Genomic DNA, 25,159 nt, shown 5'->3' with positions numbered 1-25,159 from the left:
CAAACTTACAGAGTCAGCTTTGCTTCTTACTCATTTATTGCGTCAACTTCTGTTTTCTGGAACAACTTTCCTTGATATGTATTTCCTGAAAATTGCAATCTACATAAATTCAAGTCTAATGTCTACAAGTATCTTCTGTTTTCTTAATATTCAACCCACAAATGGTACTAAGCACTTTAGATTCTAATATCTTTTGTGTTTGGAGTTTGTTTTCATAATAAAACAAACTCCAAACTCCAAAAAATAAAATAAAATTTCAAAATTATATATTTTGATAAAGTATTACATAGAGATTAAGAGTTCAACAGGTACAATGTAAAAACAGTTACCCCACCTAAAAAATTTTGTATTATATTTTTATTAACTGTTGTGTTTTTGTAACAATTGTAATCTGTATATTGTTATACAGGGTAATCTAGTTTTCTTGCAGCCTATTTATTGGTTACTGGTGTGTAATGTGGTAACTGTGGCAGCAGAACATACGAGGGAGTTCATCAGATGTGGAGTGAGATTTTTTAGATAGATAGCAAAGTCAGTTTTGTTATGACAAAAGTACAGCATTTATTAATGCAATATATAATATGGATTTCCCCAAGAAGAACTCAGGTTTATTTAATCATCTCTGAATTTCTGTCTGTTCAAGAATAATGTGAACAACTGCATATTTTGGAAAAACATTATATTAGCATTAGTAGAGGCATATGATGCAAGAAAGCAAGCTTATGCAGCATCAGCCAAAAAAAAAAAAAAAAAAAAACTTCCACTTCACCCCTACGTTTGTTCGAAATACCTGTCCAGCTGAGCCTTAAATTTATTTAAGCTATCAACTTCCACAACAAGGGATGGAAGTCTGTTCCACCAACCAACTACCTGCTGGCTAAAGGCAAATTTCTGCACATCTATCCTACATTTGTCTTTCCTCAATTTGAATTTATGCCCTCTCAGGTGATTATTCTGAGCAAGAGGAAAAATCCCATCAGCATTGAGCATGCTCAAACCATTCAAGGCTTTATACACCTCTATCAGATCACCTCCCCATTGCCTAGTCTCCAGATACTGTAATTTGCAAAACTTAAGCCTTTCTTCGTAAGAGCAACCTTTTGTTCCATTCACTAATCTTGTTGCCCTTCTCTGTACTCGTTCCAGCAGCTCTACATCCTTCTTGAAATGAGGCCTCTAGACCTGTATACAGTACTCAAGGTGTAGCCTGACTATTGCCTTATACAAGGGAATAATCACCTCCTTATCCCTGCTATAAAAATTCCTGTATATCATTGACAAGACACCATGCAGCCCATCTGCACTGCTCAGAGAACTTCATATCTGCCTGCACAATTACCCCCAAGTCCTTTTCATTCTCTACCACTGTCAGTGTAGCACCCCAGAGTTGATACGTTGCTCTGGGGTTGCTGTTTCCCATATGTAGTAGGGTTTATTTAATCATCTCTTTACATTTGTCAGTGTTAAACTTCATTTGCCACCTCTCATCCCATCTGCTCAACCTTTCCAGATCCTGTTGCAGCAGCATAGCATCAATAGTGTCCTTAACAACCCTGCCAACCTTTGTATAGTCTGCAAACTTGGACATTAAACTTGATATACCATCATCAATATTATTTATTGATGATGGTATATGGACCCAACACTGAACCCTCAGGAACTTCACTAATAACATTAGTCCACGATAAGCAGTGTCCATTGATTACCACTCTCTGTCTTCTCCACCTCAATCACCCCTTTATCCATAGCAGCAATTTGCCTCCAATGCCACACTGCTCCAATTTGTGCAGCAGTCTTCCATGTGCAACAGTATCAAAAGTCTTTCTAAGATCCAAGTATATAGAATATCAAAGTTATTCCCTGCATCCAGTTCTTTTGTGACTGCATCATAGTATCCAATCAAATTGGTCAGGCAAGACTTCCCCTTAACAAAACCATGCTGTGTCTGAGCTATAACTGAAGTCTTGTCTAGATGATCCTGCAGTGCTTCTTTAACCAGTGCCTCCATTAATTTTCCTGGAACAGAAGTTAAACTCGCAGGTCTATAATTATTTGTGTCAGCCTTTGATCCTCCTTTGTGAATTGGGGTCACATTTGCACATCTCCAGTCTGTGGTTACCTCCCTTGAGTCCCAAGGAAGCTCTCATAATTATGGCAATGGGTTTGCTTACTTCCTTTGCTGTCTCCTTTAATATAACTGGATAGATTTCATCCACCCTAGGTGCCTTTCTTGTGTTTATCTTCAACGATTTCTCCTCCACTTTACTCTCAGTTATTACAAGATTATCTAGCTTACTGCCAGAGTTGAATACACCTCCGGCATTCCCCTCGCTTAATAATTCCTCATGTGTGAATGTTGATGCAAAATATTCATTTAGTTTGTTAGCTACCTGAGCAGGATCATCAACAGTTGAATCGTCGATATCAAGTGGATCAATCTGATTCATCCCCTTCTTTCTAGAGTTTACATAAGTAAAAACTCTTTGCTGTTTTTCTTTGCATCCCTTGCCAAAGATTTCTCGTAATCTGCCTTCGCCTGCCTAACCTCCTTTGTAACTTGGTTACAGATCAACTTATATCTATCATAGGCTTCTGTGTGACCTGTTAATTTATGTGTGTCCCATGCATTTTTCTTCTCTGCCACATGTCTAACTAGTTCATCTGACATCCATTTAGGCCTAAATCTTGAACAATATTTCTTAGTTGGTATAAAAAGCCTAGTAGCTTCCAATATAATTTCAAGATTAATTCTTTGAATGCTTCCCATTTTCAAAAATTGCTGTTGGTGACATCATTAGTTGGTCCCATTGTATAGAATTTAAATACTGTCTCAGACCATCGTAGTCACCTTTACGAAAGTAATAACCCTTCTCTTTACCCCTGATGGTAGTTACCTCTTTGAGTAAATTCCACTTCAGCACACTGTGATCACTGCTACCTAGTGGTTCCTTTATCTGCAGATCTTAATGCATGAAGAATCACTACTGATAATCAAATCAAGAGTATTACTCCCTCTAGTTGCCTCCCTAACAGGCTGATGTAGAAAACAATCATCCAATAAATCCACAAAAGCCTTGCTGGTGTGTGAGTGACCAACCCACAAATTTCAGTCGATATCTGGGAAATTAAAATCCCCCATTATAAGACTCTCTGATTTACTGGCCCACTCTATTTCCCTGTACAGTTTCTTATTATACTCATCAGAGTCATTAGGCCTATAGCACACTCCTACTCTCAATTTTGATTTCCCAATGCTTATATCACACCAAACTGACTTGACACTGCACTGTCCAGCGATGTCGACTGGCTTCACTTCCTTGGATTTTGTGTTTCTTAACTAATAGCATAATCCCTCCTCCCTTTCTATCCTGCCTATCCTTTCTGTAGATGTTGTACTCCCCAAATTCCAGTTCTGCATTCCTTATATCTGTGTGACACCACATCTCTGATATCCCAACAATATCCGCCTTTGATGCTTTGAGCAATACCTCAAATTCATCAAATTTATTTACCAAACTCCTAGCATTGGTTTACACGCAAGTATACATGCACCTGTTCCTATTCTTAGCTACCCTAACACAACCCATGTGTTTACTTGTACTGCAATGACTCCCAGCAGTCTCCGAAATATCCTGCATCTTGTTTTCCAGGCTTCTGCTCATTCCAATATAAACAGTGCAAGAATCACTTTCACCTCTGCCAGTGGCTACTGTTAATCTATTAGTCCTTGTTTGGTAATAGTTTTTGTGCCATCGATGAACATTCGTTTTTAAGCTGCATCAAGAACACTAAAAAGAGTAAATGAATGTCTGCGTGAGCAAGATGGATACTTCTAACACATTTTCTTAAAAGTTTCAGTTAAATTTTGTGTTCATTTAAATAAAATTTTGATGTATTGCAAAATTGCTTGCATTTTAATTGGATAACCCTATGTGAAATTTTTTCATTTTTTGGTATGTATTATGAATACATATTCCGTAAAATTGGTTGTAGTATTTCTTATATATATTCAATAAAAATGTATTAGAATCATTTTATTTAATTTCATTTCAAAGGGACCCCCAGGATTACCAGGAGAACGAGGTCTACCAGGTTTAATGGGAAAAGATGTAAGTGATAATAGACTAGAAGTAACCTTTTTTGATTAATGCAGTTTATATCCCATAGCTTTATTTATTTGAATTTTTTTAGAAAAATTAATTTATTTAATTGAAATTGTTGCTTTAGTTTACATTCAATATGAGAATTAGTTTTTTTTTTTGTTTTTTTTTTTAATCCATGTATATATATATTTTTTTTCATAGTAACTAGATGTTTTCAGCATATAACACTTTCCAAACCTTGAATACAAATTTTAATATGATATTGATCTTAATTGGTAGCATTCACAATAGATTTGCTGTGAGCAACACTTTGTACTAAATATTTATCAGGTGTGGCACTTGCTTTTTTTTTGTGCTTGCAAGTTTAATACTGAATTTGGGTTTGTTGATTTTGACCTCTTGGGAAACATTTCAGCATCTCTTATAGCTTCATTCAGGTTGAAGCAATTGCTGGTCATTGCAAATTTGTAATGTTATTCCTTTTGAACCAAGAGGCAATTATCATATCAGAATGAATGGCAAAAGCACTTTTTTTTGAGGTAGTATGTGTCTGAACCCACCCAATAGTATTACATAAAAGTTGGCAAGGCATCATTGTTTAAAATGTTATCGTTAGTTTTGAATTAATTGTTCTGTCAGTATAACTAAAGAAGTAAACCCATCCTATGAACAAAATTATGACACCAGTTACTATCTCTGTTAGAGCAAAATATGAATTAAACAAGGTGTGATCAGCTAATAATTTATTACATTAAACATTTTTTCCTTATATAGAAACTGCTGCTGATAGCAACAGATTGTATTCAGGAGGTGTTACCACTGCTTGTTTCAAAACAATTATTAAATAAATCAAATTAGACAAAACAATGAAACAAAAAAAAAAAGAAATCAAAAGAAACATGCAATGTTTCTTATGTATAAGTTAAGACTATGTATAAGTTAAGTGCGATAGCATCATTAATACATAGCCAAATCTGAATTAACAGAATATTTGCAAGGTGGCATCGTTTTAAGTTATATCTCATATTTTGAATACCTTCATAATGAGTTGCCATGATATTGCACTACTTCGAATAAGTAACATTAGTCTTCTCCTCAGGTGAAACGTTACTTATTCGAAGTAGTGCAAAATCATGGCAACTCATTGTGAAGGTATTCACAATATGAGATATAACTTAAAACGATGCCATCTTGCAAATATTCTGTTAATTCAGATTTGGCTATGTATTAATGATACTATCACACTTAACTTATACATAACAGAAAATTTTATAATATTGCGAAGTGGACATAGTGGACATATTGTTATGCGGTTCCCGTGGTTTCCCACAAATCCGCGTTAAATACTCTGTTAACATAGCAAAGCCAGTCAGTGTGGGTTATGTGTGAGTAGTGTGTTGTTTGACTGGCCTCTTTGTTACTGGGAGGTGCGATCACCAGTAAGGAGCCTCCCAGCATCCGTCCCCTGGCATGAGGAGCCGGACCAGGGAGTAAAAGACATCTGGTGGGTCGTCCACACTCCTGCAGGAGCGAGAGTGGGGAGGGCCAAGGAAAGAGCAGAGAAGAGACAGGAAAGTGTAAGACAGGCAAGATAGCGAGGATGACAGAGCGTAGGCATCCTCCCAGGTGAAAAGGAGCAGGAAGAGTGCTAGGTGCAGTTGTGGGAGTCCTGGAGAAGGACTGTGGGTAGGAAGAAGAGAATAGGTAAAGTTCAAATTAAAGAGTCCAGTATCGTCACAATGGAGAATCACGGAGTGGCATCGACAGGGCTGGCCGCAAAATGCAGTTTCATGTCTGGAAGTTTCCAGTGCTGGGTATCAGTTGCTGTCTAGAGGAGGTTATCCAGGAGTAGTGTTCGGGAGTTGCAGGTGATGCCAGCGACGACGGAAGACCTCATTGTCATAACTGGTCAGTGCACAGAAGGCATCATTAGATTCCAATAACTTGGTTTCTGGCCGAAGTGACGTAGTGTGGAGGTCTAGGAGTAGTTGGATTCTTAGATCTAAGTATACGTTGCATGAGTGCATCACGTGATCCCAGTCTTCAGGTTCTCTGCATGTACAGAGGGCATCCTCGAGTAGGCCGAACTCTAGAAGGCGTCTCTTGAAGGACCCGTGGCCAGTTCCACCCTGCTGGAAAAATTTTCTGGGGAGAACACTGAATATAGAAAACAATGAGCCTGGCACTTGAACCGTGGGGGACTCCATTAATAACATTAGTCCATGAAAAGCAGTGTCCATTAATAACCATTGTTTGTCTTCTCCCACTCAACCATCCCTTTATTTGTTGCAGCAACTTGCCCTTAATGCCACATTTCTCCAATTTATAGCAGTCTTTTATGCACAACAGTATCAAAAGCTTTTTTGAAGTCCAAGTATAGGGGATCCTCATTATTCGAGGATAACTGATTCCAGGAAATTCCACTTAAAACAGGGACCAAATTTTTGTAATGTGTATTATGTACTTGTACGTCGGAAACAATGGATTGAAGGAACTGAAAAATGGGAATTATTTTGTTCGACATTTTTTATTATAATATGTTGAACAATGTAAGGTTAAGTAAAGTTTATTGAAGTTGCACTATTTTTCAGTTTTATGAATAAAGAATGAATCCAGAAATTTTTTTTTTTTTCTGCCATATTTTTTCAGATAAAATTGTGTCCTAGCCTTTAGTTATGTATTTAACTTTGCACTTAACTCTTGTGCATGGTCATGAAGAGGGTCATTCTCACAAAAATATTCAAGTGCCTGGTCACTTTTCTCAAGGACTTCCTTTAATTCTTTAATATTTTCAAATCTTTATCCATTGGTGATTCAATCACATCATTTTTGACTTCCTCTTCTGTGGTAGTTGGCATAATTCTGCTAACTCCTCATTTGTAAGTGGTTTTCACTTGATTCAAGCAATTGTGTAATAACCCCATCATCAACTTCTTGGGATCCATCTTCTTTTGCAAGACTTACAATTTAATTTTGTTTTGTAACCCAGTCACATTGCTTTCTTCATATTCACAAACTGCATCAAAGAATAACTTTTTCCATGAGTTATTAATTAATCTACACAAAATTTCTTTCCCAGCTTCTCAAATCATTTTTATACTATGCAGAATAGTAAAACTTTCCCAAAAATCCTCTACATTATTTTCATTGATTGTATCACTTTCAGAAATTAATCCTTGTAACTGCGGGGACTCAGATAATGAATACTCGTGTACCCCCTATATATGATATCAAAATTATTTTTTGCATCCAGTTCCTGTGTTACTGCATCACAGTATCCATGCTGTGACTGCAGTATGGTTGTATTCCTGTCTAGTTGGTCCTGTATTATTATTTTAATCAGAGATGCCATTATTTTTCCTGCAAAGAAGTTAAGCTAACAGTTCTATAATTACTCACGCCACCTTTTGATCCCCCTTTGTGAATTGGAGGTACATTTGCATATCTCCAGTCCATAGGTATCTCTCCATAGGATCTCTTAGTCCATAGGGATCTTTTCTCATAATTATGGCTAAGGGTTTGCTTGCCTCCTTTGCTGCCTCCCTTATTATAATTGGATAGATTCCATCTACCCCAGGTTCCTTTTCTATGTTCAGCTTCAACAATTTCTCTTCCACTTTTCTCTCAGTTATCACAAAATCATTTCGCTCCTTGTCGAATTTTGATGAACTTCTGGCATTTGCTTCCCTAAAGAACTCCTTATGAGTGAATGTAGATGCAGAATATCTGTTCAGTTTGTCAGCAACCTGAGCAGGATCATCAACAGTTCGACTGAAGAACAGTGAGGGGAAGAACAGTGCCATACGATCCTGCAAAGAAAATATACAACTGCTGCCTGAAATAACACAAGAAAACTATACTCATGTATACTATACCAGAAAGCAAATAGTAACACTCATTTACTTATTACTTAGCTTAGTTTTGAAAACTTAAGTTTTCATACCTTTTTTCTATACTGATGAGATGCCAGTAAGAACTGCAATAGGCATATGGGGTGTGCCACCATATTACTAATAAGTGATATTATATTTCTTTGCTTAGAAAAATGTTATTTAATAGTAGTGCAGCATGGGGCAACTCATGGTGATAGAAGTGAGAGAGCTGACCGGGCTAGCCTGGTGGGTAAAGTGCCTGCCTGGCAACCCAAAGGTCATGGATTCGAATTCCACCTTGGCTCGGATCAGAGTAATGCAAAAACCTTGGGAGGTGCATTATGGTCACAGAAGCCGATGCGCCAACAACTAACAAAAACAATAAATAAAATAAAAAAGAAGTGAGAGATCTCACTGGTATCACCATGATACAAAGTCAAAGTATAAGGAAAGCCCTTCATTAGACTTTATGTTTTTTATCATTCAGTCTATAAAAATAGGCAATTTATCATAACAAAATATTAACTCTTCTATAGATCCCCTGTAAACAAATGCCTTATTAATTTTATATATATATACATACACAGGATGATTCAGGAGGAATAGTAAATATTTTGGGAGGTTATAGTATCGATTATTCTGAGTAAAAAAAAAGTTCATATAAACGTGTCCAATTCTCAATGGATACAGAGATACAGCTGTTTGAAACTGACGTGCACAAAGCCATTATGAGAGGTATTAAAAGAATGATAAATTAATTACTGTTTGTATTTATTGACTTTTTGAATGATACAAAACACAAATAATTGACAAATTTTTTACAGTTCACGATAAATGTTCGAAAATCCTAAGAATATTACTAAGAGCAAGAAAAACACTGACAGGGAGAAAATTGAGTATACTGAGTTATGCAAAGCCATTAGAAAGAGACTCAGAGAGGACATAAGAAGATTTAACACAAGAAAAGTAGAACAAGCATTAAGGGAAAACAAAGGATTTAAATCAGCAGCCATGAGCAGTAATACAGAAAGACAAATGATACTGAAACTGAAGAATAGCGATGGTGTACTTATAAACAGCAGAGAAGGCATAATTGAAATAGCAGAAGACTACTATAGAGAATTATACAAGGAGCGAGGGAATGATACCAGCAGTGGGGAAGATGGATTGCAAAGTAGCAACACATACGACATACCCGATATTCTTCCTGATGAGGTAGAACATGCATTGAAGAAAATGAAGAATCGGAAAGCCCCGGGGGAAGATGAAGTTACTGTAGAGTTGTTAAAATTGGGAGGAAGAGACATAACACAAAAACTGGCAAGGCTCTTCACAAAGTGCATTAGAAAAGGTGTGATGCCTAAGCAGTGGAATAATGCAATTATAGTTTTGCTGCATAAGAAAGGAGATAAATCAGAAATTGGAAATTATAGACCAATTAGCTTGTTATCCCATATCTACAAGTTGTTCACAAGGCTCATTACTAACAGATTAGAAAGAATACTTGATGAGAATCAACCGAAAGAGCAAGCTGGCTTTAGGACAGGATTCTCAACTATGGATCACCTTCACGTAATATCACAGCTAATGGAGAAAGCAAATGAATATAAAACACCATTATGCCTGGCATTTGTGGATTATGAAAAGGCGTTTGACTCCATACAGCATAAGGCAATGTTTCGGGCACTGGAAAGACAAGGCATAGATACTCCAAATATTATGATTTTGAAGAAAATATATGAGAGTGCTACATCCTTTATTAGACTAGACAAAGACAGTAGCAAATTTAAAATCGAGAAAGGAGACACAATATCACCGAAGCTGTTTACTGCTGCCCTTGAGGAAGCTTTCAGAAGATTAGACTGGTCGCAGAAAGGAGTCAATGTGAACGGAGAGTACCTAAACCATTTACGATTTGCAGATGACATTGTGGTCATAAGCCACGATCCCAAAGAATTAGAGGAAAATCTTAATCAGTTATGCACAGTTAGTAAGGATTTTGGACTAAAGATGAATATGGCTAAAACAAAAGTAATGATGAACAAGTATGCCACGGAAAGGGAAATAATGATTGAAGGAGCAGTAATTGAAAAGGTGGAGTCATATACTTATCTGGGACAAGTTATTAGCTGTAATAATGATAAATGGCTGGAAGTCAAGAGAAGAATAAATTTTGGATGGATAGCATTCAGGAAATATAGTCACATACTGAAGAGCAATATCCCAGTTTGTCTGAAACGTAAAATAATGAATCAATGTATACTCCCCACCATGACTTATGGAAGTGAAACTTGGGCACTCACCAAAAGAATGGAAGAGAAGCTAAGAACTACACAGCGAAGAATGGAACGAATTATATTGGGAATCAGACTGTTAGATAAGAAGAGAAACACATGGATTAGGCAGCAAACTCAAGTAAAGGACATTCTTATCAAAACTAAAGAACTAAAATGGTCTTGGGCAGGACACATAGCTCGAAGACATGATGACAAATGGACTAAGAAAATAACAGAATGGTACCCAAGAGGAGCTAGAAGAAAACCTGGAAGACAAAGGCGGAGATGGATAGATGAAATTCATGAGTTTTTGAGTAGTGAATGGATGGCCAGTGCTGAAAACAGAAGGAAGTGGAAAGTTGCTGGAGAGGCCTTCATCCTGCAGTGGATTGAAAATGGCTGATGATGATGATGATGATGATGATGTTCGAAAATCCCACTGCCAACCTCACTGCATTTTGCAATTCTTGTGGTAATATGATTATGTTGTTCTTCTGAAGTTGTCTTGGTGTTCATTTATGAGGGCAGCAATATCCAAAATGTGAGTGAGCAATTCATCTCTTGTATTCACCTTTTCTTTGTATACTGCGCTTTTCATCCACCCTCACAAAACAAAAATCTAATGGAGTGAGGTCTGGAGACCTTGGCGGCCAGTGAACTGCACGGCGCCTCCGTAGCCAGGTGGGAAGGAGCAGCAGCAGTGCGTAGCACACGCTTCTTGATTAGACCGGGGTTCGAGCCCGTCACCACCAAATACGGAGGATGCGGAAAGGTCCGGGAATGACCACCGCATATCCCAGAGCAATATGGCATTAGTTGCTAATGCTCCTAAAAACCAAATAACAAACAATAACAAGCCAATGAACTGCAGCCGATACATCATTCTGGAAAGTTCAATTTAGATATTGTATCACCAGATGGGTATAATGTGCAGGAGCTCTGTCATGATGAAAGTACATACCAATCCTTGTAGCCAAGGGAACATCCTCCAGTAGTAGTGAAAGTTTGTTTTGCAAAAATTCTAGGTAAATGGGCCCTGTAAGATGATTTTGTAACACAGCAGGCCCAATCAACTGATTGTCGATGATACCGCACCACATGTTCACAGAGAAGCAATTGAAAATTTGTATCTACAGTGGCATGTGGATTTTCATCTGACCACCTATGAGAGTACAGGTGTTGTTGATACTGTCATGGGTGAAAGTAGCTTCATTGCTGGACAGTATTAATGGAATTATTGGCAATTAGCATTTACCACTGAAAAAATTCAAATTGCCGGGCGTCATCTCCTAGTTGAAGGCATTGCACCCACTGTATATGAAATGGATACAAGCTGTGCTCATGTAATGTTCTCCATAGTCTTGTCTGTGGAATACCAATATGTGTAGAAATTCTTTGTGTGCTAATAGTAGGACTATGTTCTACTGACTAAAGAATGTGTTCTATTTCATCCACATTTTGTTCATTTGCACATTCAAAAGAAATATGAGGCTGAGAACTGTACCAGTTTGGTGTAAACACTAGTAAACACTCTTGAATCTGGTATTCTGCAGTTAGGAAACCATTGACAGGACAGTATTCTCTACAAGCAGCAGTAGCACTTCCACCACAAAAACCATAGACAAACACCATATCAGCATGTGCGAAGATGTGCAGCATTCTTAACAACACTTCTAACAACAAACAGCATCAGGTTTAACTGCTTGGTCACATCTGATCGAGGGAGCTGTGCACACCAGTATCAAACAGCTGTATCTCTGTATCCATTGAGAATTGGACACATGTTTATATGAACTTATTAGAACACATTCTTCAATTGGTAGAACATAGTCCTACTATTAGCACACAAAGAATTTCTATGCATATTGAGAATTGGACACATGTTTATATGAACTTTTTTTACTCAGAATAATCGATACTATAACCTCCCAAAATATTTACTATTCCTCTTGAATCACCATGAAATATATGTAAAATTATATTATATTATATTGTGTTGTGTAATTAATAATCCACACAATGTTTTAGATTGGCCTGTTTTCTTAGATAGAAGATTTAAGTATTCTTGTTATTGATACAAAATCATATATATGGGATCTTATAATGAGTTAAAAATCTTATGTAGGATTTTATATGGGATACAAAATTATATTAAAAAATTAATAGCATATTTAGTTTTACACACCTTTTTCAAGACTATATATAGACATGCACACACGTATACTATATTCCCAGACCTAAGAACATACCTGAAAAAAACCTTTTATCGATACAATATTTGTGTCAATAAAAGTTTTTTTTTTTTTTATAGGTGTCAGACTACTTTTGGCCTTAATTGGTTACTGTATCTTCACTGGTAGCTTATGAACCAGTTTTTGATAATAGGAAGGTGGTATTTTGGTCCATTCTTTCAACACATCAATTACTTCAGCTACTGATTGTGGGCATGTTGGTCTAGTCCAAAGCCAGCATTCTTGTTCATCTTGGGGGAGGGTTCAGTTGGGTTATGGCTAGTGCTTTGCACATGCCAATGAAACCTTTGTATGCCTGTGTCTTCAAACCAAGTCTCTAAGGACTGTGCAGTATGACTTGATGACTTGTTGTACTAAAACTGAAATGGGCCATCCTCCATACTGCCACCATAGTGTGGGAAGGATGGAATTGTTCAAAATGTCCTATCACATAATATTACATGTTCCATGAATGACACTGAATGATCCAAGTACAAACCATGAGAAACAATTCCAGACAGTGCCTCTGCCAAACTTCATGGTTGAAACACCCTGGTAAATAATGGTAAATAATGTTCTTTGGGCATCTGCTATACCCAGACATGGCTATCAAATTGGAAAAATGTGTACTTTAATTTGTTACTCCATAACACACAACAACATCCTAGCAACCAGTTTTCTCGGGTTGTTTACCAGGCAAGTTGATGCTCTGCATTGCATGCTGTGATATTTTGTTGAAACAGTAGTAGCTATTCCATAAAATGAATGCTATACAGCTCATTACACATCATCCTTATACCCATATCAGTTTTTGTAATCTCCTTGAACTCTTAGTTGACATCTAATGAGGACTGATGAGATCTGCGTACCATTTTTCCAAATGGCCTTTCATTCTTTTTCCATCAATTTCTGCTGTCTACTTGAACATTTCCTTATTGTAGAAGCACCTTGATATTTCCATTTGGTAATCAAGTCCGTCAACTGCCGTTGATCTACACTGGTGTGCAAAATTTGAGGATCAGTCAGGTTTTCACCTGTAGCTTCTAATAGGAGTGGGCTGGATATAGGAAAAGCATACTAAAGGAACCTTGTGAGGTACAGAAATGATGAAGGAAACAACACCGACACAACAGCGGAAACAAAACGGTACAGAGGGACCTTATTCAAAAATGGCAACATAGCACTGGCTGCCATGATACAGATGCAGCACTGCCAAAGATAGAACAAAGGGAAGAGGTGGTCCTCAGTAGGAGATATGGCCACCCCTAATGTTGATGCAGGCTTTGCACCGCCTGTCCATAATTAGAACAGTGTTCTTGATAAGTTCTTGAGGTAACATCATCCATTCCTCTGTCAGTGCCATCTTCAACTGGTGAACATTTTCTGGTGGGTGTGGATGTGCCACTAGGTATCTCCCCAGAGCGCCCCATATGTGTTGGATGGGATTTAGATCGGTGGAACGGGTAGGCCAATCCATATGAACAATGTCCTCACTTTCCAAAAGCCTATCAACAGCTGCAGTGCAATGGGGTGTGGCGTTATCATCCATAATCACAAACTTGGGGGCACTGGCACCTCGGAACAGACACACATGGGGAAGGATTACCTCAGTACAGTAGCGTGCACCGGTTATAGTATCGCCTTCCAGTATCCGGAGGTGGTACTGTAACTGGTGCACATCCTCCCCAGACGAGAACACCTCGACCGCCATATCAATCCCTTTCAGTGATTTTTGCAGGGTGATACCGTGTGCCAACCTCTCACCAGATTAGCTAATGTCCGGAATTGCTGCTGAGACTGAATCTACTTTCACCAGTAAAGAGTACCTTAAGTAAAGATTTTTTAGTAGTTTTAACCTTTAGAAATAATGTTGGTCCTTAAGTTTTGCACACCAGTGTAAGATGATGCTGTTTTGATGTTATGGCATGAACAGATTAATTGCTAATATGGCATCCAATGATAACTCCCTGTTGTTAGTCCTATGATTATTATCATCTTATCATCCTATGATTACTCCCTATAAGTTGTTAAGGTTAATGTCTTGACCCATCTACTGTGTTTTCATGATCCACTTACGTCAAGTACAAACATAGAATCCTTTTACCTGTTCCTATAATGTGGGTGTCAGGTATGGTTCATATTTGCAAATCCCAGGGATGTATAGATACTATAGATGTACTATGTTATTACTGTAAAGTTATCTGGATGCGTATGTATTATATATATATATGTGTGTGTGCGCACGCACACACACATGCACACGCACACTTATTAGATATGTAATCCTGCCCTTGGTCTTTTATTATAACTTCCAAGATTGGCTAAAGAATTACAAATCTAAACTGTATCCATCATCTAACAAATGCCAAACTGAAGATGTGGACAGTTTATTAAGCAGCAGCAATCATAGATACATATGAAGACAAGTTCAATAACTGCATTCCCTCCCTTTTGCTCACCTATGAAAATTAGAGGATTTGTATTCTCAAAATTGAACTGTAGCTTAGTATGCATTTCCCAGTTAAATGCATATCCCAGAAATATTTTATTTTTGTTAACTGTTGACATGACATGTGAGTATTTAAATGTGTTGGAAAAATAAACAGATATTGTTTTTGTAAGAGAATGGAAGGATTATATTCTGAGTTTTAAAATTTTACAACCAAATATATATACATTGAGAGTTATACCATTCCCATGCAAGTTGCAGCACTTACAAAAGTTCAGACTGACTAATATTAGTTTTGTTAAATCTAATAGTGGCAACTTTTTAATTCTCTAGCTTACATCTATGTTACTGATAATTAGGTATGCAATACAGAGACATTTCTTTATTTTGAGTTAATTCCACTGAGCATGCAAATTTGTTAATGATGATTTAAATATCTTTTCAAGTATGTTTTATGCTGTTAGTCTTCTCTTTTTGCAAATAAAACTTTATCTTTTAGTGAAAGATTTACAGGTGGTCCAGTGAATCAAGTCATTAAAACTTGCATTAGAATTAGTTTGAACATGCACTAAAAATTCCATTACCAAATTTCCTTGCTGCAACTGCCAAAGTCTTTAAAGACAAATCATGAAGTGGTCCATAATTTTTTTTTTGATTTTTGAAATGGTCTGTAGATCTCAGTAGTTTCGGAACCACTGTCCTAAACCACTTCTTGGTATTTTTAGTTGACAGTGCTGACAAGAGGTACACTTCTTACTAAGTGATGTCTTATCTTTATTATTTTTGATTTTATTCTTTTCCCATTCATTTCATTTAAACTTAGCTTTTTGATAGTATGTAACAGAGCTATGATGCTCAATACGTTCTACATTGATATCAATATTTGTAGAAGAATAACAGAAATTTACTTCAATGTGATACGTAGAACACTTCCGTATGATACTCTCCAGAAATTAAAACGAATAAAAGATTAATGCAAAATGATTACAGTAAAAAATCAGTTAAAAATTAATTAAAAATTCATTAAAAAAGTTTAATATAAATTTTTAAAAATGATTTTTGTTCCTGAAGCTCTCAACTTTTCAACCATATTTCGTGATCGCAGCAACAGAAATTACGGAGTAGGTGAACTTGAATCTTAAATAGAGAGATTATTTGCCTTTCGACATGTGCATAAAAGGCTGCAATTATTTTGTCTTTGCACATTTGTGTAAAAGACCATGAATTGGAGATTAGATATGGATGGCGAACATTAATAGAATTTTCATGTAATTTAATTTTGATAATTTCTGCAATTAATAGTCTCATGTTACATTGGACACTAGGTATTTTGGCCTCATTAAATAAAAATATATGATTGTTATTAATGGCATGAAAGGCTAATTCTGATGCTGCTGAATGAGAAGCACAAACTGAGGATGCATGCTGTTTTACTCAAACATTCAGTGGAAATTGCTTCGATCCTTGGTAAGATAAGTTGCAATCACTGCAAGAAATGTATACCAAGTCATTTATTTGTGTCTCATCCTTGCATAGATACAAGGACTGAGCAATTGCTCAATATAGCATGTAATTTCTGTATTGGTCTGGCCACAATCTTAAATTCGGTATCTTTAAAGAATCTGTTAAGCCATTGTTCAACGTATGGGAGAGAAATAAAGTATTTTTTGATGTTACTATTGTTGGTTGTGTAGTTTTCTGTATCCTATCCTTACCCATGTTTAAGAAATCTGCTGGTTAATATCTGTATTTCTGAGTCTAAAGCAGATTCTGTCATTGATTATTTATAGGCATTGATAAACTGATTAAAGATAATAGACTTTTTGTAGGTGAACGGGTGACAGCTATTGTAATGTAGACATACTGGTGTTTGTTGGTTTATGATAGATGTTAAATTGGATTTTATTTGCATTCTGAGTAAGCGTGAAATTTAGAAAATTTAATGACTTAGTATCTGTATTTTCCCTTTCTAATGTAAAATTGAATCTAGGATGAATATTATTAAACGAATTTAAATGTTTTGAATAGTGCTACTATCAGTAATAACCAGAACATAATCTAAATACCTCCCATAGTGGCCTCAGTGCCAAACAATTTATTAGTAACTAAGCAATTCCCAATGATTTATGAAGCTTTCTGATAAATATACCAGTTTATTTAATTTTCATCTTTAACTCCCTTTTATTTTAGTAAAACAGCTCTTTACCTTACAATTTGTAAGTGAAGACACAGAAAGGAAACTCCTCTTTCTTTTTTTTCTCTTATTCTCACCTTTACTAATTTGACTAAAACAGTAGCCGCTTGGTCACTATGTAGCACTGCTCTTGCCTCCACGCGGTGGGGCTGGAAACCTGGGAGAGGAAAGTAATGCTCCCAGGGCCAAAAGAGCAAACTTGAGTAGTAAAATAACTGCTACTACAGGGCTTCAAGAGAAAGCCCCATGTAATAATAATGTAACCCTTACCAAGAGAGGCTTAAGTTCTGCAAATTGCAGTGGCTGGAGACTAGGTACCTGCGCGGTGATCTGATTGAGGTGTATAAGGCCTTGAATGGGTTGAGCATGCTGAATTTTGATGGGATCCTTCTACTTGTTCAGATTACGAACCTAAGGGGGCATAAATTCAAATTAAGAAAGGACAGATGTAGAATAGATGTGCTGAAATTTGCCTTTAACCAGTGGGTGGTTAATTGCTGGAACAAACTTCTATCTGTTGTTGTGGAAGTTGATAGATTGAATAAATTTAAGGAGGAACTGGACAGGCATTTGGAGGGAATGGTGTGATTTTTTTTTTTTTTTTTTTTTGGCTGATGCTGCATAAGCTCATACGCTTGCTTTCTTACATCACATGCCACTACTACAAAGAAACAGAAGATAGATATGGACCCATCAAAAACACCGACATACCTAGTCATATGTGTTACAGGAGATCAAACATTAGGACGTATGCCTCCATTTGTCATTGGAAAGTCTAGTAGGATCTTCCATGTCGGTTCGACGCCTTATATGTGGCAACATACTAGTAGAAACAGAAAATCCCAAACACTCCCAGAAGTTGTGGAGTTAATGGAGGATATAAACCGACAACAATATTTGGAGGAGTAACAGTAGTTGTAACACCACACAACACACTGCATTCTTCCAGAGGAATGGTCTCTGTGTGGGACCTCTTAAATGTGTCAGAAGAAGAGCTCACTGAAGAACTCAGAAATCAATGAGTGATAGGGGTGAAAATAATCAATATCCAAAAAGACAGAAATATAATTCCAACAAGAAATCCTATCATAACCTTTTAATACACTTAAACCTCCAACAACAACAATCAAAGCAGGATATCTGAACTGCCAAGTAAGACAGTACATACCAGATCCATTGTGATGTTACAAATGTGAGAAGTTTGGACATTCCCAAATGGCATGCAGAAACACAGCAACCTGTGTAAAATGTGGTTCTAAAAAACACGAGACTACTGTTTGCTCGGCCAACACCTTGAAATGTACAAACTGTAAAGGGGAACACCCAGTTTACTCAAAAACATGTGAAAAATGGAAACAAGAGAAATTAATTCAGAAATACAAAACAGAACACAACACAACGTACCAAGAAGAAAGGAGAATAATACAGCCATGGCCTACAAACAAGCCAACATATGTTTAAGCAGTGACCCAATCTAAACCAGTAGCAGTCCAAACTGAAATTTCGATGCTGTCAAAAGAATCATTTACTGGATTGAAGTCACAAAAACAGGAGAAAACAGTTAATACTCCAGTTTCTATTCTCACGGAAGTGATGTCCACAAATCCGCATCACAACGAAGACCAACGTAAACCTACAAACAACAAAGATACCAAAAAGATGTATATAGGAAAAATAAACACACCCAAAGAATCCATACTTGAAATCTTTACAGAAGAAGAAATGGACATAGACCGGCCTACCTACCTGAAAAAAGAAAAGACAAAATATAAGAATGCTTCATTTCGAAAGCAACCCAAAAGCCCTAGGAAAACCAAATAATGGATAAGTTCATCCAGTGGAACTGCAGAGGACTACGAGCCAATTATGACTTTGTCCAGTACCTAATAACACACCATATGCCAATATGATTTGGTCTTCAAGATACATACCTTAAGGCAGTGGTCTCAAACTGGCAGCCCGCAGGCCGCATCCAGTCCCCGAAGCAATTTTACACGACTGGCGAATACATTTCAATTATATATTTGTTGTAAATACGGTGCTTGTATTCACTCTCATTTTGTTAAAAAAAAATTCCAGCCTGAGAGCTGCTTTCAGATTGTGCATTCGGCCCGCATGCAATTTGAGTTTGGACCACTGCCTTAAGGAACAAGACACTCTTTTAATAAAAAGTTATACAATGTATAGAAAAGACAGAATAAGAGAAGGGCCAACGCATGGAGGAGTAGCCATCTTGGTCCATAACCACATCCCAACTGAACACATTCCTCTAAACAGCAATCTAGAAGCGATAGCTGTAAGAATAACACTAAGATTTCATGTAACCATCTGTTCAGTGTACCTTCTACCAGGATCAGATATACCAATTGAAGAGATAGAACAACTGATCTCCCAACTCCCATCACCTTTCTTTATAAGTGTAAAGTGTATTTAGGGTCAAGCGGCACCAGGGGTTTCCCCCATCTCCGCATAGTTTATGTTGTGTATTACAGTGTGCTGTAAATGCCAGAGATTTAAAAGTGTGTTGGTCTTGGATCTTTTGGTGTCATGTACTATTGTTCTTGTGGCTGTTTAGCCACTGAACCCCTGCTGGGGCCCAACATTGCCCTACTTATGCCCCGTGGAGGCAGACCAGGAACCCAGTAGCTTATATATACTGTGGTAGGTCCTGCCACCTAATTTCCTGAGATTTCGGTGGCTAGGACCTTAAAAAAAAAAAAAAATCCACATATGCATACACATATATTCATACACACATATATTCATCATTAGATTGTGTGGGGTTTGCACTAGGGTTTGAAAGGCCAAAAATTGGGTGTAACATATTTTAGAAGTATTTAAGTTTCAACATGTAGGACTTTAGCTTGTATACAGGTAGAGTGGGGGGTGGGGAGACTGAAGGCTGGGGGGAGAAGGATAGAGGTATGGGGCCAATAAGGGAAAGCGGCCCCAGTTTTGTCAGTGGGGCATGCCCATGCCTCACCAGAGGGAGGAAAAGGGGGTGATGGAAACCATCCCCCCATCAGAGAGCAGGAGTAAAAGATGAACCGTTTAGGGGAGTGGCTCATATCACAATGGTGCATGTGTCCAGTTAAACTGCTGTTTCATCAGGTAGGTTGTAGTCTTTCCTGGGACACCATCCTGTCCTTGGTTACAGTTTTCTTGTCTGGTAATTGTCCTTCCTGGGATAGGATCTTCTCCACGGCTTCTCAGGTCCTGTCAGTTTGTTGTCACATACAGTCTCTCAATTTGTCCCATCCCAGTAGATGGCCATTTGCATCTTCCTCCTGGAGAAGACGTCCTGTGCATAGCGAATGAAGGCCACACACTCCTCCTGTGTGTCTAGGAAGTGGTTCTCCTGATTATGAGGTAGGTATCTAATTTCTGTGATAAGTCTACATCTGAGATCTTCGTAGTTTTCACACTCATGCATGACATGGTACCATGTTTCCATTTCTACACAAAGTCAGTGTGCTTCTTTGATGATACCCAGAGCGCTCAGTTTCACCCTGAAGGGCCTGTGGCCAGTGAGGAGGAATGTGGTGTTAAGGTCCGGGTAGTTCCATTTAGGAGCCTTGGGATATAGTTTGGTAACTTGCAGAAAGGATTTTTTTGTAATCGCTCCTTTGCCCGTATCCATCCATCTTCTCTGCCAAATTTGCTTTAGATGGTTCACTATTCTTTGCTACTCACTTTGTTGGTTGTTTGTGACCTCGATGGTGAGGCCATTATAGGTAGTTGGGGTTCCTTTTGCTAGCAGATACATTAGTCCCAGCAGGGTACCTCCAGATTCAGTGGTAGGACCCCCTCCAGAACCTGCAGGGCACTTGTGCTCACTATATAGCATGCTTTGGTTATTGTCAGCAGTATATTCCATTGTATTGTTTCCAATATTCTTCTGTTCGCCATTGTTGCCACTTTTGTATACCATATGGGGGATCCGTATGTTATGGTTGGAATGAAGATAGCCTTATAGTATAAGGACAGGGTTTTCCTGTTTAAACCCCAATCCCTGAATCTGACTCTGGCCACAAGTGCTGTATATTTCCACAGTTTTTCTTTCAGATAGATTAGATGCAGTTTGAAGAATAAATTCTGGGTGATGATTATGCCGATATTTGATGTCGTCTGACAGTCTGGTTGTTTGTCCTGCTAGTTTGATTTGCGGGTCATCTGAGGTTTAGCCTTCCTTTCAGTAGCACTGAGTCCTTTTCAGGTGAGATTTTTAAAGTATGGAGATTTGCCCAATCTCGTAGGATTTCAAGGGGATCTCGAGTCTGTCTGGATCATCAGAACGAGGTTGTCTGCAAAAGCCTGCACCTCTACCTCTCCCAGGTCCATGTTCAGGAAGTCATCAGATGCCCAAATTATTCACTGTATGATTCCTTTCACCTCAAAGGTGGTACTTGTGCATATGTCTGTTCTGACATTCCCTGTCAGAGACTTGGCAATTTGGAATCTCCTCTCTTTGATCTTCTCTGGCTTAAAATCTCTCTACCTCATTGTGTCAAATTCATCAGTTGTCTCTACCATTCTCCCAACTCCACCAATCACTTGGAGCTCTTTGACTTCCTTTCTTTGCAACTTGACTTTCTCCAGTCCAACTTTCCTAACAGTGAGTAAATTTTCCTTGGTGATTTTAATGTTCACAACTCCAGCTGGCTTCCGTTTTCTAGTCACACCGACCCAGCAGGTCGAGATGCTGAGGATTTTGAAATTACTAATGACCTAGCACAGATTGTTCATTTATCTACAAGAATATCAGACAATCCTAATCATACAGCCAATACACTTGATCTTTTTTCTCACAAACCTTTTTCTCACAGCCCTTCTAAGTACATGGTCGAAGTGAAGTGAGAGGTCCTTTAGGCACTTCAGATCACAGCTTGGTGATTGTCTCTTCTCCAATGGAACCTTTATCTCGTGGCTATTCCCAACCTCGTGTTGTTTGGCCTTACAAGAATGCAAAATGGGATGACCTGCTAGACTTCTTTTCTTCTTTTCCTTGGTCGGATTATTGTTTCAAAAGTTCTGATGTCAACGTTTCCTCAGATCGTGTCAGTAAAATTATTCTTGCAGGAATGGAATCCTTTATCCCGCACTCCACTTTAAAATCTCGTCCTTTATCTAAACCTTGGTTTTCCAATAAATGTGCTAAGGCTGTTCAAGAGAAGAATGTTACATATCAAAATGGCTTGTTTCTAGTTCTTCAGTTTCATTTTCTGCCTACACCAAAGCTCGCAACAATTGTAAAGCAGTTATTAATCAGTCCAAACTTGAGTTTGAACAGGCTAAGAGTAGAAAACTTGCTTCTTGCCCTAATGGTAGCCGAGCATTCTGGTCTCTTGCTAAAGCTATTGGCCGAAACTTTTGCCCATCTCTGCTCCCACCTCTGTCCAAACCAGATGATTCTGTTGTCACTTCAGCCAAGGATAAAGCTGACCTGCTAGCATCCCATTTTTCTTCCAGCTCATGTATTAATGATCTTGGTAAAACACCTCCCACCATTTCCAACACGCTCCATTCAATGCCTCCTGTGGTCTTCCGTCAAAAGGATATCAGAAGGATTTTGATGAATCTTGATGCTAAGAAAGCTCCAGGTCCTGATGGTATTTCTCCACTTGTTCTCAAAACTTGTGTTTCTGAACTTACTCCTATTCTTTGCTGCCTTTTTTCACTTTCTTATTCCAAAGGTGTTTTTCCTTCTGCTTGGAAATTTGCTCATATCCAGCCAGTTCCTAAAAAGGGTGACAAATCCCTCCCATCCAATTATCGTCCCATTGCAAGTACTTCTACTCTTTCTAAAGTAATGGAGAAATCAATTAACCGCCAACTCTTAAACCACCTAGAAACCTTCTGTCTGATCAACGATCGCCAGTATGGATTCCATCAGTGTCGATCCACTGGTGATATTCTGCCTTACGTTACCCATTTATGGACTAATTCAATGGAAAGGTTCAGTGAAACACAAGTGGTTGCTCTTGACATCTCAAAGGCTTTTGATCGTGTTTGGCATAAAGGTCTTATAAACAAGCTTCCATCTTATGGTTTGCCAACTGTTTTGTAATTGGTTATCCAATTTTCTCTCTCATCGCTCACTGTGGGTGATGGTAGATGGCTCTCTGTCTTCTAACTTCTCCACTAATGCCGGCGTTCCCCAAGGTTCAATTCTTTCCCCCACTCTTTTCCTCTTGTATATCAATGACCTTCTTCCATTGACTGGAAATCCTATCCATAGTTTTGCCGATGATAGCACGTTGCATTCTACTTTCCATTTTGAGAAACCTTGTCCTGCTCAATCAGCTTCAACTTCTCGAAAATCTGCTACCAATTCCTTAAATGCCGATCTTCATGTAATTCTCCAGTGAGGCAAAGATAACTTAGTTGATTTCAACCCTTCTAAAACTCAGTCTTGTCTTATATCTCGCAAAAAGGATTCTTCTGCTCCTATGCTTATCTTTAGTGACACTCTGATTTCTAGGCAAAATGATATATCTCTTTTGGGGATTACCCTGACTTCTAATCTCTCTCGGCACAAGCACATTACAAATATTGCTTCCTCTGCATCTAAAAAACTTGGTTTTCCCTTTTGCTCTCGGCGTTACTTTTCTTCCAAACAGCTGCTCACTCTGTATAAATCGCAAATCCACCCTGCCATGGAATATTGTTCCCATATCTGGGGTGGTGCCCCCAAAACCTCTCTCCGGCTTCTTGATTCCATTCAGAAGAGGGCAATTAGGTTAATTAATGATTCATCTCTAACAGAGTCTCTCCACTCGCTTTCTCATAGACGCACTGTTTCTGCTGCATGCCTCTTCTACAGATACTTCCATGGGCACTGTTCTTCTGGATTGGATTCTATAATTCCTGCTCTCTCTTTCAAAACAGTCCGAACACATGCCACCACCAGCCAACATCCATTTACTGTCCAACTTCAAACTCACAGAACCAATTTTTCATCTTCCTCATTTATTCATTCAACCGCTGTTTTCTGGAACAACCTTCCTTCATACGTATTTCCTGAAAATTACAATCTACAGAAGTTCAAGTCCAATGTCAACAAATATCTTCTTTCGTCTTCTCAACCTCCAACCCAAGCACGGTACTAAGTACTATAGGTTCTAATACCTCTTGTGTTTGGGGTTCACATAAAAAGATAAAAAGTAACATGTTTCACAGAAGTGGTCCCTGGAGTAAGCAGACTGGCCAGGTCAGTTTCTTGTAGGGCATTGTTGCTTAGGCTTTCCTGTCTGTGAGGTAGGTTTTGATATTGTTGTAGAGGTTTATTAGTATGCCGGCTGCCCTGAGTTTGACCAGGATGCTTGGCCACCAGAGTGTGTCGAATGCCCTGGCAAAATCCATGACAATGACAAGGAAGTATTTCTTGGTGCATTGCATAGCTTTAGCAAGGAGGTTCTGTATGGTGTTGATGGTTTACAATCCCGGCCTAAAGCCGTATTGCTTGGACGAGTTTAGGTTTGCTTCATTGTAGCAGTTGCTAATCCTTTTGTGTAATAATCTTTCATAAAGTTTGCTGAGTGTTGATAACAGGGCTATGGGTCCATATGAGCTTGGTTTATCCTGAGGTTTGTTTGGATTTTTCAGGATCAGTTTTAGGTTGGCTATCCTCCAGCTAGAGGGGAATTGACCTTCTTGGAGACAGGTATTAAACAGCTGAAGTAAGAGTTCCGACATAACCTTCATGGCTTTCTTTGCCATTTCTGGCCTGATGAGGTCCAGGCTAGAACATTTTTTGTTTCTGGTTTGCTGTGCCGCCTCGTGAAGTTCATCAGTGGTGAATGGATGCTCTTGGTGTTGAGTCAAGTAGACTTCATTTGCTTGACAGATGGTCTGCTGACTTTCTGTTAGTATGTCTGGCAGGTCCTGGATTATGGTTCTAAGGTTGTTTTTTATTGAGTCGTCCCAAGTTGTGGTGAGGGCTCCCTGTGCCGTTTTTGTTGTGGTCATCACTTCCCCTCTGGGAAGGTTATTGATGGTGATTTTATACTCCACTCCCCAGGGATCTGAGTTTTC

General features: G+C 38.2%; 1 protein-coding gene across 1 annotated transcript in view; it reads left to right on the top strand.

The window, feature by feature from the left end:
* The window catches only part of LOC150075107 (uncharacterized), a 617,581-nt gene that overhangs the window by 116,630 nt on the left and 475,792 nt on the right, over window positions 1-25,159 (top strand). Inside the window, exon 10 of the mRNA XM_090388926.1 lies at window positions 4,056-4,109. Coding sequence (XP_090245052.1) covers window positions 4,056-4,109 — 54 coding nt within the window. The remainder of the gene's footprint in view (window positions 1-4,055; window positions 4,110-25,159) is intronic.

This window comes from Mastigoproctus giganteus, chromosome 14 (genome assembly GCF_048544385.1).
Source record: "Mastigoproctus giganteus isolate SK-2022 chromosome 14, ASM4854438v1, whole genome shotgun sequence".
In the NCBI taxonomy this organism is placed as follows: Eukaryota; Metazoa; Arthropoda; class Arachnida; order Uropygi; family Thelyphonidae; genus Mastigoproctus; species Mastigoproctus giganteus.
The sequence above is the reverse complement of the archived record's forward strand: the minus strand, read 5'-3'. Positions and strand labels throughout refer to the sequence as shown.